Source organism: Anser brachyrhynchus, assembly GCF_964034855.1.
Source record: "Anser brachyrhynchus genome assembly, chromosome: 6".
In the NCBI taxonomy this organism is placed as follows: domain Eukaryota; kingdom Metazoa; phylum Chordata; class Aves; order Anseriformes; family Anatidae; genus Anser; species Anser brachyrhynchus.
This window is the reverse complement of record NC_137700.1, coordinates 19,800,131-19,815,054: the sequence shown is the minus strand read 5'-3', so window position 1 is coordinate 19,815,054 and position 14,924 is coordinate 19,800,131. Positions and strand designations below refer to the sequence as shown.

The 14,924-nt window shown below is 46.8% G+C and overlaps 1 protein-coding gene across 2 annotated transcripts in view; it reads right to left on the bottom strand.

Moving 5' to 3' along the window:
• LOC308197274 (hexokinase-1) overlaps window positions 1-14,924 on the bottom strand; it is a 69,778-nt gene that overhangs the window by 3,218 nt on the left and 51,636 nt on the right. For both annotated transcript variants that reach the window (XM_080597496.1, XM_080597492.1), the window contains 12 exons: window positions 14,023-14,118; window positions 12,641-12,740; window positions 12,368-12,551; window positions 11,660-11,815; window positions 9,686-9,919; window positions 8,155-8,459; window positions 7,573-7,721; window positions 7,351-7,470; window positions 6,219-6,314; window positions 5,141-5,240; window positions 2,579-2,762; window positions 208-363 (listed from right to left, as the gene is read on the bottom strand). In XM_080597496.1, coding sequence (XP_080453622.1) covers window positions 208-363; window positions 2,579-2,762; window positions 5,141-5,240; window positions 6,219-6,314; window positions 7,351-7,470; window positions 7,573-7,721; window positions 8,155-8,459; window positions 9,686-9,919; window positions 11,660-11,815; window positions 12,368-12,551; window positions 12,641-12,740; window positions 14,023-14,118 — 1,880 coding nt within the window. The remainder of the gene's footprint in view (window positions 1-207; window positions 364-2,578; window positions 2,763-5,140; window positions 5,241-6,218; window positions 6,315-7,350; window positions 7,471-7,572; window positions 7,722-8,154; window positions 8,460-9,685; window positions 9,920-11,659; window positions 11,816-12,367; window positions 12,552-12,640; window positions 12,741-14,022; window positions 14,119-14,924) is intronic.

Below are 14,924 nucleotides of genomic sequence, written 5' to 3'. Positions count from 1 at the left end.
AGCTAGGCACACACAACAGGCACGGGAAAACAGCCTGATTTCCAGTGCTTTAAAGAGCCCTTCTGCACAGGTACAGGCTCTCAATGAAACCAAAATCATCTCTGGAGCACTGAGCCATCCTCTCCAGCCGTCAGTCCCCTCCAGCAGCATCACCAGATGAGCATTACCACAATATTTCACTCTGAACAGCCTCCCGTGCCCTCTTACCTCTCGATCTGTGAAAGGAACTTGGTTTCAAAGATATGCCTGGTCTTCAACGTCTCTGAAATCTGGCCTCTGAACAGGAACCCCCGCTTGGTGAAGTCGATCAAAATATTGCGGACTATTTCCCCCAGGTACATCCCACTGATCATTTTCTCGTACCTGCAATGGAAGACAGCAGCACAGCTCAGAGGACACAGCTCATACTTGCAAAAGTGGCACTGCAGATGCATATCAACTAGACGTCCTGCCTGCACATGCTGGGGACATGAAATATGCAAAGTGATTTATACAGAATGGCCATTTATTACAAGAATTGGGCAAGAAAAAGCAGTGGAAAACCTTGCGAGTCCGTCTACAAATACCTCACGTACTCCTCACTACCATTTCCCCCTAGGTAGGCAGGTGCTGACAATGGCTGCTATTTCTGCCAAAGAGGAGAAATGAAAACCTGTTGCCCGGTTGAAAGTAAGTTTGCTGTGCATCCCTCAGCAACAGCCCTGAGCAGAACCCAGTCTCCACTGCCCAGCGTTTGGGGAGTCCTCTCAAACCCTGGCTGAGGCCTTGAACAGAAAAAGCTCAGTGGCCCCATGCAGGAAAATTACAGGAAAAGCACAAGGTACAGGCACTGGGAGTGCAGAGTTTTTAAGGGAGTCCTGTGCTGCAAAGCACCCTGTGGAAATTAAAAATAAATAAATGAATGTGAAGAGGTATGTTCAGCACATTCCCAGGATCACTGACCTGTAAACACGCGAGCCAGGGGATCGGGGTTGGTTTGTGCTTTTTGGTTAATTCCGGCACCTGGTTCCCAGCAGGGAAATAACAGCCCAAAAGCCACAGGGAGGAACCAGAGTGTTTTGAACCCCTCGTGACCTCACTTTGCACACAGAACCCGAGTTTTCTGCTGGAAGGCTTGCCCCAGGCTAGAGAGAGGGATATTTTCCACCTGCAGATCCCTTCCTGGCACGCACCAAGGGGTGCTCAGTGCTGGCACGGGGCAGCCCCATACTGAGAACAGGAGTCTGCTTCACCCCCCTTCCCCTCCAGCACCATTCTGGTTTGAAAGGGGCATTCTGTGGTCCGTGACTAAGCTGTGCCCTCAGCAATGAGAGCTGAACACTTTCTCATTTACTGAAAAGTTCATTCAGCTACGCATCCTTTATTTCACCTCCTGGAGCTCTGAGCAGGGTTTCTGCCCTGGACTGAGCTGAGCCCAGCACACCAGCCACCTGGAAGCAAGCCATGCAGTCCATTTAATACCATGAGCTCTCTCAGGCTTGTACCCAGCAAGCGCCTTCCCTCTCGAGTGCCTAACTTCTTCTGGAATAAATTATTCCCCTTGGCAGTTTCCCCTTCTGCCTTTAGCTGCTTACTCCATGCCAACCCTACCGCTGCATCAGGCTTGCTCAGCGTCCGCCTCTCTGCATCTGTTCGTGCCCTAAACCCTAAAGAGCTTCCCAAGGGAGCTGCCAACCTGCCTGCATCCCCCAGGCTTCCAGGCAGATTTGCTGGAGTCACACAACTTTCTTAATAGCTTCACTGCCCTCGTGTCAAAGCAGAGAAATTATGAAAAATTGCAGTCTGGGCATGCAGCAGCCTCAGCCCAGGAGCGTTGTGCTGGGTCCATCTCCTTGTCAGCTCTTTCTTCATGGGGGCAGGGAAGCACTTGCTCACACAAGAGCTGGGTTCCCGAAATGGGATAATGGGATCCATCCTCCAGGGCCGAGAAAGGCAGGTCCTCTAATGTGGCATGTCATCCAGAATATTGCCTGATGTAAGAGCTGGCTGCAACTGCTTTACAGTGACCAGCTCTGAGCTCCAACCATGCCTGCAGGTCTAGGCTGAGGATTTCAAGAGGCAGAGCCCTTGAACAAAGAGAACTCAGCTAAAAGAGATTAAACTGAGACCAAGAGCGTAGGAATGACAAGCCATCTTAAACCTTTAAGTACAACATGGGATGAGAAAAAGGATATTTTACTAATTTAAATCCTCCTGAAGTTCTCACCAAAAACCCTGTTGCAAACAAGCTCTGGGCAGATGTTCAGTGGCCACAACAGCTCTTCCTACCCAAAAGACTGGCAGAGGAATTTGGCTGTAGCTAAATGAACGGCTGCAAAACAGCCAGACAACGATAAAGACATTCATTGCTCATACAGAAGAGAAAGCAGAAAGAGAAGATCATGGATGTTTGTCCTTCGGAAAACTAGAAAAAAAGAAGCAACCAGAGGCACAGAGGAGGGAAATCCCACAGGACAGAAGGGCTGCATTCGTTTTCCACTCTTAATCTCTCCCTTCTGAGAAGGGGAGAATTCCAGTTCTCTCAAAAACATTTGAGGCAGCCTGGCTTATTCTTAGCACAGCATTTATCTCACAGTACCTTTGCTTTCCAGCATTTAGTGAAAAGTCATCAACCGCTTTGTCATATATTGTCCTGATATCGTCCAGGCATCCATTATCCCCGAACGCTCCCCACTCCATGTTCACACACATCCGTCCTTGCTCACCATCCACCATCTCTATGTTTCTCATCTCTTCCATGTAACAGGCATTGCTGCCAGTTCCTGAAAAGAGAAAACAGTGAAATTTCTGTGGTTTTTGTACCTTTTTTTTTTTTTGAACAAAACAACACTGGCGCAAGAACAACAGTCCTGACAAAACCTTCTGGTGGATCTTGAAGGTGCTTTTTCTGAATGATGAAGTCAATCCCAAAAGTCACAAAGGAAAAAAAACAAAAATATACTTTGATAATCCTAAACTAAGGGAGAATATTAGTGCATTATAGGGAAGCTGTGGCACACTGCCCAGCACGGCTCAGAGCAGCAGAGGCTCATCCAGGCTGGCTGGGCTGAGGGTCCCATGTTACAGGAGGACCAGCAGCATGGCATTTTCAGCACACTGACCTCCAAGTGTTTTTGAACCCAAAACCACAGCAAGCAGCCAGATGAAATCTGAAGTTTCTGTAGTTAGGAGTCACCTTCCACAAAGCCCACAGACCTTCTAAGTTCAGAGGAAAAACTGTTGAAGTGAAAACCTCAGGAAGATTTGAGGCATCAGGCAAAGAAAAACCCGGGGATTTTGCTGGCTAATGGCAGGGCTTTTTTTAGTTCTTGTTTGTTTTTTTATGATGCACAAAATTCAGTTTTTTCTATTGTTTCTCAGGGAGGCAGGTAACTTCCACATTGAGATGATGCCATATTTGACTCTGCTAAAAGGGAACCCTAAGGATTGTGGTAATTACCAAGTGCTCCATGGGCACTAAGTCTTAGGAAGCAGAGCTTTGTTAGCAAAGAGAGGCAGATTTGCTATTACCTGGGGCACAAAACTTCGTGAAGATGCCTAGGAAACTATCACATGAGTCCTGAATCACAGGTTCTGCACAAATTATACTGGCAAGCGTGTTTTACTTTGTGATCACTAGGTGATATATTGATACAATCTGAGCAAAAGTCGGTCCTCCCACAGTTCTCCCCTGCTGCAGCCAAGCTGAGACTCAGCACAGGGTCTTGGGGAAAAGCCTGGGCTGGCAGACAGAGACCAAGACTTGCAGGAGCAAGGTGGACCAGACCCAGTGTGAACTGTCAGCACTGGCCAGCCTCCAAGTCTCACGGTCCAGAATGAGCTAAAGGCTTCCTGACTATGTGAATGGCCATTAAATACAGCCTGTTAGGCTGACAGACTTTTAGATATCTCCTGTTGCCAGCAGGGACCCAGCCTCATCTGTGGCAGTTTCCAAAGCATGCAGCAGGGGAGACTCAAAGCATCGGTTCTCCCAGGAGGAGAAGCGGTGCCAAGCAGACAAGACAGCATGATGTGAACTCACCCCTGCAAGAATATTATTCCCTGACAAGCAGCAGCAGGAAAGTTCAACCAGCTCCTTGCACTGCAAAGCAGGACAGCTTGGGAGACCAAGCCATCAGAGCGGCCAAGGCAGTCTCAGCGGGGGAGAGGGAGTTGTTAGAGCCCTGGGGCTTTTGCTCTCCTTATCCCAGATGTACCCAGGCCACCGAATGAGGCAGGGCTGCAGCAGACAGTCAGAGGATGCTATCAGCATCCCAAGGACATGCTGCCCTTCCGGCAGGGAACTCTCACCAAAAGCATGTCAACAAGGGAGCTCACAGACACGGCTCCCTACCCACACTGTGCTGTGCTGACTCATCCTGGACGTTTTCCAACTGTCTGAAGGAGAAATTGGTGGCGTTTCATTTTCCTGCAAGTCACTTTGCAACTGAAAATGTTATTTAAGCTCACAGAAGCCTTGTCCCCTTCCTTCTCTTTCTCACCTGGCAAAGCCCAGCAAACTCCTTTCTCTGGAGAGCTCTGAGAATTCACAGCACCCATGCTACAGGGACTGTCAAATCCCAGGCGTAGGTTTTGCAAAGGCATCAGCAGTCACCTGTGGAATTATTTCAGGTGTTTCACTGCTGGGAAGGAAGCTGTTAGCTGCTGCACTTTGTCTATCAGAGCTTTCCATTGCATGCTATTCAAAAATTGTGGCTGTGCATTACAAGTTTATTCTGAGAGACTGCATGCTCAAGGCAAACTGTGGGCCACCTGAACACCCAGGCAGGGAAGCGCTTATGGGTTAAACTAACAAATACTCCAGGAGCTGATAAAACTACCTGACCTCAAGTTTGCTCAATTCCCAAGCAGCACAGCATCTTCGCAGTTAAAACAGGCAGGATTTGTTCAGCATTACAGCCTGTGGACATCTCAAATGATCAAGCACAGAACCAAGCTGCCTGTTGAATTTTGCTCAACTCCTTCACATGGCTTGTTTCTGAAGGTATAGCTGTTAATCTCAAAATCTTTCACTTCTGGACACCCTAGCTCTATTTTTAGGTAAGAACGGGGACGGCTCCATGAGAATACAGACAGGTGTCTGCATGCTGTTTAATTTAAAAAAAAAAAGTGCCAAATGAAAAGCATTTCTAACACATACCCACAATGAGTCCAATTTCACAGTTTGGGTCTTCATAAGCACAAGTCATCATCGTGCCCACCGTATCATTCACCACAGCCACCACATCCAAGTCAAACTCCTTTGGAAGAGAAAAATAAAACAGTGAGAACTCTGGGTTTGGAGCCACCCCTAACACCAAAGGGGACACAAAAGGAACACAACAAAGGGTCACTGTCAAAACACACCAAGAACAAACAACTGGAAGTACTGGCCCAGGTTTATCTGTGCAGAAATGAGAAGTTAACGTACCAGCAGGTAGCTAAGGCTCCCTGCATGCTTTACCTACTACAGACTATGGCAGCAGCAGAAGGTATATTCCTGTCTGTTCTCGTTGGCTTAGGCGTACTTAAGAATAGATCTTTCATATAAGCACACAGTAGAGATCTATTGCCATTCTGTATTAGAGCAGTGCAGTAGCAAATACAGCAACATTTACTGATAAAATTCTGTTAAACTTAAGCTCTCCTCAGGCTGTTTTTCTTCCTTTCCTAGAAAGTTTCAATTAAGCTGCTTAAGACTTTTTCAAGAACAAGAGCTGGGGGTGAGGAGGGAACTGTCATTTAGGGTGCACTGAGAAGCCTTCTTACAATCACTACATTGGAAATTCCTGCTTTCTCCATGCTCTAATGCAGTGACAATTGCCACAGGGTTTGAAAAGTGCTTGGAAAGGTCTGCCAAATTTAGCAAATTCAGAAGCCTCTGGGGAAAAAAAAAAAAAAAAAGGAGTGAAGAAAAAATCTCCAGCACGGCTCATTTTGAGTAGCAATTTCAGTTTGGTGGCTGAACTCTCCCATTTCTGCTGCATACCCTCTAGACCATCCTACTACTGGGTTGTGACTGGGCTACGTGCCAGCACCAGAGCCAGTACAGCCACAAGCCATCAGGGACTGCTGTATCTGGACCTGCTGCAAGACAAACACCTTCTGTGCAGGGCAGGAGGCCCAGCCCGTTTCCTCGAGGCACACTAACCCCACAAGAGGGAGCCAGCCTGACCCATGAGGCCTGTAAACTCTGCAGGGGAGAAAGAAGAGGAAGGAGGAAAAATAATAATAATCACCTCTCTTCTTTTAATTCCTTCTCTAAGCAAATACACCACATCTTCTCCCTCACAGTCTGTAGCCTTGAAGCCTTTTGTCCAGTTGAGGAGGATACCCTAAAAAGAAAGCAAATAGGTTATCACTTTTCTCGATGCACTACAAAATGCCCCAAATCCTATAATCCTCTAAGGAAGCATCACTGAGTAACTTTATCTAATAACTTCCTTGCATCTACACTTGAAATTTAAAATGCTTTAGTGTGTAGTTATACAGAAGACTTTATAAAAAGAAATCTCTATATATATATCTCTGGAATTTGCATCTAAAACTAATCATGCTTAGTCTCCAGATTTCCAAGACAGAAACACTTGCTAATGAGTGAACCATTCTGCATCGTGCCCAAAGACAGAAAATAAAAACAAATCAAAAAAAAAAAAAAAAAAGGCAAAACTTCAGATACTGTAGTTCAAGACTGGGAAACTATTTTTTTTTTTTTTAAATGCAGCTCACTAAAAAGCCAGATCACCAGGAGACAGCACTACTGCCTAAACTGTAGCAATGCAACAAACTCAAAAATAAGAAGTGTGAAAGAAAAGATATCTATCTACAAAGAAAGTGCTAAGTAGACCAGATATTATTAACAGCTGCACAGATGGAATTGGTGAAGATGCATGGCAGTGAAGGAGTTAAACAGGAGAGCCAAGAAAACAAGGATACGCTGACAGGGACATGTTATAGGCTCCGGCAGTTCCTGGTTCATCCACTCCATCCAGCAAAACCAGATCAGCCTGGGACCAGGCGCTGGCAGCAGGGAAGGACAGACCCAGCTTGTGCTTATCACTCACAAAACCAGGGCAGTATCACAGTCCAGCAGGTTTATATGATTGGAAAAAAACATGTTACATTAAAAAGGGCCTATCACCACCACGGAAACTGTAAATGCTCTCATCTGTCACAGCCGCGGACCAACCAGTATTTGCACTGCTACCTTTAAAGGAGCTGTTTATATTACAAGCTGTACTGGTCAGGGTCAGAGCATGAACCCTCCCCTCACACGACCTTCCTGTAAGTGTCGGGTAGGTGATATGAAGGCAGAGAAATACAACCTAGCATAAGCACAAAAGCAGATTTAAAAAATACTAATGAACTTACAGCATCTAGACTGGTCTGCTTGCACGGGAAGGAAAACGTGAAGCCGAGAGGAAGCCGTGCACCTTTTATTCCCATATAATCCAGGAAGTCAGAAATGCAGGTAACGATGTGATCAAACAGCTTTAAAGAGAAAAGTCATGCGTTTGAAGTTGTACATTACACTGCTCTTAAAAAAGTATTTAAAAAGCAGCAGTGCTGCAGAAGAGAAGCACAGATACTCACCTCTTCTCCCGTTCCCTGCATCACCTCTATAGGAATTGCATAGATCTTGTTGTGCATTTCAACTGTTCTCCTTTTACCACTGCGAATTTTCACCAGCAAAACTCTAAAGTTTGTCCCTCCAAGATCAAGTGCCAGAAAGTCACCGTTCTCTGTAAAAGAATACGTGTATTTAAAGAATCTATGAGGTGAAGATATTAGGTGCTGCTCTAATTATTCCAGACTTTTTTGTTTGTTTGTTTGTTTGCTTTTGTGTTGTTGTTGCTGTTTTGGGTTGGGTTTTTTTTGTTTGTTTAAATCAGTGAGGGAAAGAGGACCCAACAGAACTGCTCTTTGTTTTCACTGCGAGAAAGTATCAGTTAGCTGGCCACACTGAAACACAAAGAACTGCCCAGGTTGTGTGGGCAGGGTTCAGGTGGGTTTGGGTCGTTAGCCTAGCTGTGGTCTTCTTCCCCTGGGCCACAGCTTGCTTGCACCCAGAGGCAATGAAATAGGGCTGGAGTGTCTGCCCGGCCCAGAGCTGGGATTTTCTCCTTAGCACAGCTCAGGAGTCTCCCCTTCCTTTACACCAGATCAGCTCTGTACCTGTCCCATCCGGCGTACTGCGGACAAAGGTGGGCAGCATTTTCACTTTGGCAGTCTCGTGACTCTTCTTCTTCAGGCCTGCTTCCATCTCCATCCTCATCCTCTTCTTCACCTGCAGCAGCTGCTCGTGGGTGAGCTTGAACTCAGCCAGCGTCTCGTCAATGAGCCGGTGCTGCTCCGACAGCCGGTACGCCACCGCCGTCACCATCGCCGCCCCCTTCCCGCTGCCGCTCTCCGACAGCAGGAACCGCACGTCCGAGTCAGGCACCAGGCGCCGGGTGGTTTTGTGCAAGCGCCGAGCGTACCTGCAGGGAGAGGCTGCACGTCCACCGTCTGCGTTGCCTCCCCCACGGCCCCCCAAAACCTCGCTGACTGACTGCAAGGGGAGCAAGGAGCCTCGCCAGCCTGAGCTATCTATGGCCTCCCAAGCATTAAACTGCCAGGGAAGATCAGCTCTTCCTTACAGCCTCTTTTCCCATAAATTTCTAAGAAAAGTCAGCAAAAAACAGGGCAGAGCACTCAGAGTCTCATCCCCTGAATCTGACCCTAGATGGAAGAAACCCCCTGGCTCTGGCACTGCTCCGATCCCCTCTGAGGGTCCTCAGCCGTCCTTTAGATGGCGTGGGGAAACGGTTCAGAAATAAAAATTGCGCACGTATGTTATCTTAACACACCCCAGACCTGACCATCTAGAACAGTTAGTCAAAATAGTATTCCTGGAAACGGTTTTTGCTTCCCAAATGCTATGTTTTTCCTTAATTAATGAAAATGTTTTTTGTTGATTTTTTTTTTAACAAAATAGTGGCAAACTGAAAATTAAATGCTATGTGGTTTTGTTCTTTCATAGATTTCCCCATAAACAACACTCAGTCCTCCCTGCCAGCCCCAATACCAAGGCAGAATCATAGAAAGGTTTGGGTTGGAAGGGACCTTAAAGACCATCTAATTCCAACCCCCTGCCATGTGCAGGGACCCTTCCCAGCAGCCCAGGCTGCCCAAAGCCCCATCCAGCCTGGCCTTGAACACTGCCTTCTCTACTCCAGGCTGAACAACCCCAACTCCCTCAGCCTGTATTCACAGGAGAGGTGCTCCGGCACTCTGAGCATCTTTGTGGCCTCCTCAGGACTCATTCTAATACTTCTGCGTCCTTCTTGTGCTGGGAGCCCCAGAGCTGAACGCAGATATGTCCTGTACGCTGTGCTGCTGTTTCCCTTCTACACCTAGAGATAAATCCTACAGCTGAGACTGAAAAGTCATTACTACCAGCTATTATTTACTAAATAAAATTAAAATTAAATAAAGCAACTGCTCCCAAACATCTGCAGGTCCCATCAAAGCCAAATCCATGTACACGGATTTATATTTTTTACCAAGAAAGTCTCCTTCCAAGAGGAGACCCTCTGAAAGAACGTGTACTCAGAGACCACCATAGTTTTCACTGGTATCCAATTACTTCAGGGTTTGGGTTCTTTTGTTGTGTTTTTTTTCTGTTGTGTGTGTGTGTGCTAACGGCAGTAGCCGGGGGACTCACTGTGGATGCATCTTGTAGAGGGAGCCATCGACCCCCACGGTGGTGCGGAGGCGGCCGACCCCCTTGTTGTCCCGCAGCTGGTTGAGGATGGCGCCCAGCGTGGAGGCCACCAGGTTGGCCGAGCGGAAGGACACGATGGTGCAGACGTGCTGGACCGCCACGCAGTCCTCGTGGGATGGCTCCACCCCCAGGCGGGTTAAGATTTCTTTGGCTTTGTTCAAACCTTCTTTGCTCCTACAAAGAGAGGGCGGTAAAGGAACTCCTTAAAGGGGGGGGAGCTATAAAATGCAGGATTGAGACACATCCAAGCACGAATGCCCCTACATGGGGTTTGAGAAAGGGGTTAGAAAGAAAATTTCTTAGAGATCTGGACTGAGAGGCTTTATGAGGTTTAAAACAAAATGCTCTAAATATTCATTCATTCACAGATAGAAATAGCTGTCCATTAAAGCCTGGTGCAAATGTGCCACCTCCAAAATATACCATTTCAGCTACCGTAGCAGCCACACTCTGGCTGGGATTCCTCCATCTGTACTCAGCATCCTGCCTTCTTCACATTCCTTTCCCACTGGGCAACAGGTTTATCATGTCACCAGAAACCTATCAAACAATAATCACATACACTTCTCTCTCCAACAGTTTCAGTTGTGTTAGATGGTAAGATCAAATCTCATACTGAGAGAGGTTCCTGTACCCCAAAAGCACAGGCACAAAGCTTGGGACTGGCCCTGTCCTGCTGTACTGGGGCATCTCCCAGGAGCAGATCCCATGACAGCTCCTTCAGCACACCCCAAGGAAGTCAGCAGTGACTCCTCCAAGCATTTTTACAGACCTGGAAGAATTAAATGCTTTTTAATCACACTGATGCATTAGACTTCAAACAGCCTCTCCTCTCCAGAGCAGGAAGCACCAGCCCCACAATTCAGCACAGACCCGAGCGTGCAGCTAATCCCACTCCCAGGTCTCAGTAAATTAAGCTCAGTGTGAAAAACAAAACCCTGAGCAAGGGTTGCCAAAGTGATTTCATCCTAACGGCCCTCTTTTCAGGCTTTTACAGCCTCCCTGACTTTCTGCCTCTTGCACTCAGTTTTCCCACGTTAGCACCCAGGCTGAGAGCAAAGTTTCTGGCAAAACTTACTCACATACCGCTCAGTAATTTCCAAGACAAAAACGGAAGGTGTTTATCTTGCCATCACTAACTGCACTCCCACACATCTTTTTTTTTTAAGGATTCTTGCATCTTGCCAGCATCAGCCAGAAATTTGAAGTGGCACAGGAACATGCTCCCTAGCTGTAACCAAAGTGCTCTTTGGGGAATGATGTGGAATTTCAGGTCAACTTTTGCTCTCAATAACTGAATTCTGAAATTGGAAAGCTGGCCCAATCCCCACAGCACGAACTACCCCAGTGATGTGAATTTTAAAACCGCAGGGGGCAGAGCCAGTAAGTGCCGACCGAAAGGGTGATGACACCGTAAGGAACCAACTGGCACATAGCTCAGAGGTCACCACGCAGCGCCCAGCACTGCCTACGAGACTGAATGCTCTGCCTTGTCACACTTGTTTTCTTTCTGCCCAGCAATCCCGTGGATACAGCAAGGAGCAACACAAGTATTTGGTAGGAGGCACTAAGCCAATTCACTCCCACGTTTAGCTGCAGGCTAGCAACTTTTAGGTTTTTGCAAGCAGGGTGAGTGGCAGCACAGTGCGTAGCTTGTGGCTGCAGGGACTGGTAGTGTCTCCCAAAGCAGAGGGAAGGAGAAACCTACCACCTCCCAGCTCACAGTAGCTGGTGGCTTGGAGAAGAGGATGCTGGCTGCCTTCTGGGGATCCCCACATGCTGGATGCACACCCCACGGGTTGGAGCCAGCTACCTCCAATGCAGCACATTCCTCCACAAAGCAAAAAAATAGTGCTGGAAAATGAACAGGCAAAGTCATTTGGAACCCAGGGAGGAGGGGAGAGAGGTACTCACTTTTCTATGGCAGAAACATGCTTTGTCTCAAACTTCCCTTTGGTGAGAAGCTCAGGGGTGATTCTCCCTTCAAAGAGCAGCCCCTCCTTGGCCATCTTCACCAGGATGAGCCTCACCAGCTCCCCCATGTACAGCCCGCTGACCATCTTCTCAAACCTGCAGGAGAGGGCAGCAGCAGTCACCCAAGGGGTCAGGCAGCACCAAGAGACAGAGCCCAGCTTTATGCCTGCCCCAGCACAGGTAAAGTCAAGCTTTCTTGAATTCATAGCTTTCTGCTGAATTCATAACATAAGTGGAGAAGAGAATGGTACACAAAAGCAGCAAGAGTTAACTTTAATTGCCTGGCTCCAGCAAGGGCTACATTGATAAGCTGTGAACTAAAGCTGATAGAGTAAAAATCAATAGCCCTAACTGGGACTGTGGCAACCTTTCCTCTGAAAAAGGCTGCTAAGGGAGAAATTTTGAAGCAACGAGCAAACCATTTGTGGCCTAAAGACTCCAGTCCAAGCTGGGCTGCCTGGTCACTAGGCATGGTGCCTGCACAGGGAACAAGCACTCTCCTCCCAGCAGATGGCAAACTGCAGGCAAAATGAGATTCTGCCTGGACCACGCCACCATTCCCTAGCATCAGTGAGAGCAAATATTTCTCCTGAATCATACCACATGTCAGCAAAAGCCAGAGAGCTCATAAATAACCGCCTCACTCACAGCTGCTTCCCAGGATTTAGGGATCCGCGGTCGATCTCTCTGTCGAACTCGGTCCTGATGTCTTCTAACGAACCGTCATCTCCAAAGGCCCCCCACTCCGTGTTAATGCACATCCTGCCCTCATCCCCTTCCACCAGGTCTATGTGCCGCATCTCCTCCATGTAACAGGCATTGGTGCCGGTGCCTTTAGGGAAAGGACATGAAAGTGCTAAGCAAACAGGCCAGGCAAAGGGAAAAAAGCCGCATGCACGCTGCTGCAGCAGTGTGTGTTACCAATGATCAAGCCAACTTCACAACGCTGGTCATCGAAGCCACAGGTCATCATCGTCCCGACGGTGTCATTCACAACAGCCATGATGTCTGCATCGTAGTCCTGGTGGGGGAACAAAACGTTACTTGTACCACATGGCTGCTCTGCAAAACACTGCTGGTGTTTATCACTGCTTTGCTTATACCCACTAATTTCCCCAGAACAGGAAACGAATCATTTGTCTGAATACCACAGCTCAACTTTTAAATATCACCTGCTCCATCTGCCACTTCTCTATCCCATAAAGCCAGGGCAGGAAGAGCAGACTTAAGACACCAGGAAAACCAACAAACGGTTGCAGCGTGACTTCTAGAGGGCAAAGACCTGCTCTCACATACCACCCTTAAGTGGGAAAGAGAAGGGGAATGCATGAAGGAGGGAGGAACTATGTAGTTAGAAGATCATGGAGTAATTTCATGCCATTTTGTGGAGATGAATATAGAAAATAGTCCCGAGATAACAAATTTCTCACAGAATTCACTTAAAGCATTCTGGTTTATTTCAAATTAAGACTTTAATAACAAGTGCATACGCAAATAATGCAATTAAATAAGCTATCCAAGTGACAAGCAGCCACTCCTTTCTAGAGTCTTCAGTGTTACTCTGCCTGGTACTAAGTCTGATCACAGTCACTGACTACAGTAAAGCTACTTGGTGACAGTAAAACTCATGGTTAAGGAAAAATCCACAGCTACCCAAATTGTGCCGATATTGCTCAGTTTCCAACAAATTTAGATGCTGAGTAATCAACATATCACCTGGTTGGAAGAATCATACTAGCCCAAATTCTTCCCATCTCACGCTCAGTGCCTTCTTATTTGCCTAAATCAGCAACCTGGTCACCTTCATCCTCCATAAAATCAGCAGAGAGAAACTGCAGGGAGCAGCACAGCTCAATGAGCCTGCAATCCCCCTTCTCTTCTCTCTGCTCCTCTCCTGCTCGCGAGTGAGCCAGCTACACAGCTCAGCTGAGCTCCTGGGGAGAGCCCAGACCACCAGAGGCAGTTTCTCAGGAATGGAAGGTATAGGTATCACTGAATAGCTGTGGCACTGACGGGCAGCACTTTCTCAGTGTTTGGAGGGTGATAAAATTGCTGTAGTTGCAAGCCCCAAAGCAGAACGTAGTTTTGTGCTACAAGGAAAATCACAGCTTCCCCACAGCAACCCCGCAATCACTCCATTTCCCCAGCAAAGAGCAAAACACCCCATCTTCACGCAAGAAAGCAGAGCTGCACCATCACTCACATCCCATGCCCAAGCTGGCGATGTAAATGGTGCTCTCTGGCAAAGAACCACAAGTTTGCTATGACAGAGTTTAAAAAAAAATAAATAATGTACAATTTACCCCACGTTTCTTGATGGCCTTGTTAAGCAGCTTCACAACATCTGCTCCCTCCACTCCACTTGCTTTGAAGCGCTTTGTCCAGGTTATCAGAACACCCTGATAAAAAAAGAGAGCAATACTCAATACATTGCCACTATAAGACATTTTTTTTTTTTTTATTTAAAAACAAGATTTTGTACTCAACATCATCTTCAGGTCTCTTTTCTTGTGTGACCTACCAAAACAAATCTGAAGTGACCGAGTCCTTTATTCTCATTACAGTTACCATGTTTTTCTTTGCTCTTCCTTGCTAGCAAAAAACTTTGTTTATATTTTGTATCTTCAGCCCGCTCTTATGCCTTCCACTCCTTGACAGCTTTTCTTGGAAAACCATTTAATCCTGTTGGGCCACAGAAATTAGCTCCATTCATAAAAAGCTGAGTGTGCAGGACTGTCTAAAGGAAAGGGACGTGATTTTTGTATGGCCAGGACTTGTCTGCAATGGCCATCCAGCTGCTGCACATTTGCTGCCTGGAGTGCCAGTTGGCCAGGCTTGTTTCACTGTGAGATAATGCTTATGAGTTAGGGTAAATGGAAATATTGGAAACGTAGCAAGGGTTAAAATGCTTAAATATGTATGTGGGTACCTGTGCTAAAAGCTAAGTGCCAGGATTCAGTGTAAATTTAACATCTAATTGGCTATGTACTTGTATAAAAGGTCTATATGCAAGGCTTAGACAAAAAGTCTAAATATGAAAATAATTTCTATGCTGAAAAGGATGAAGAGAAATAAAACTAAGGCAAGACAACAAGATTTAAAAGTTAAATGAAGAAGAACCTAAGCAAAAAGCAGGTGTGAGATTACACTAAAAAAACTGACACACCATGGATCAAATAGAAAGGAAACCCTGGTATTGAATTCC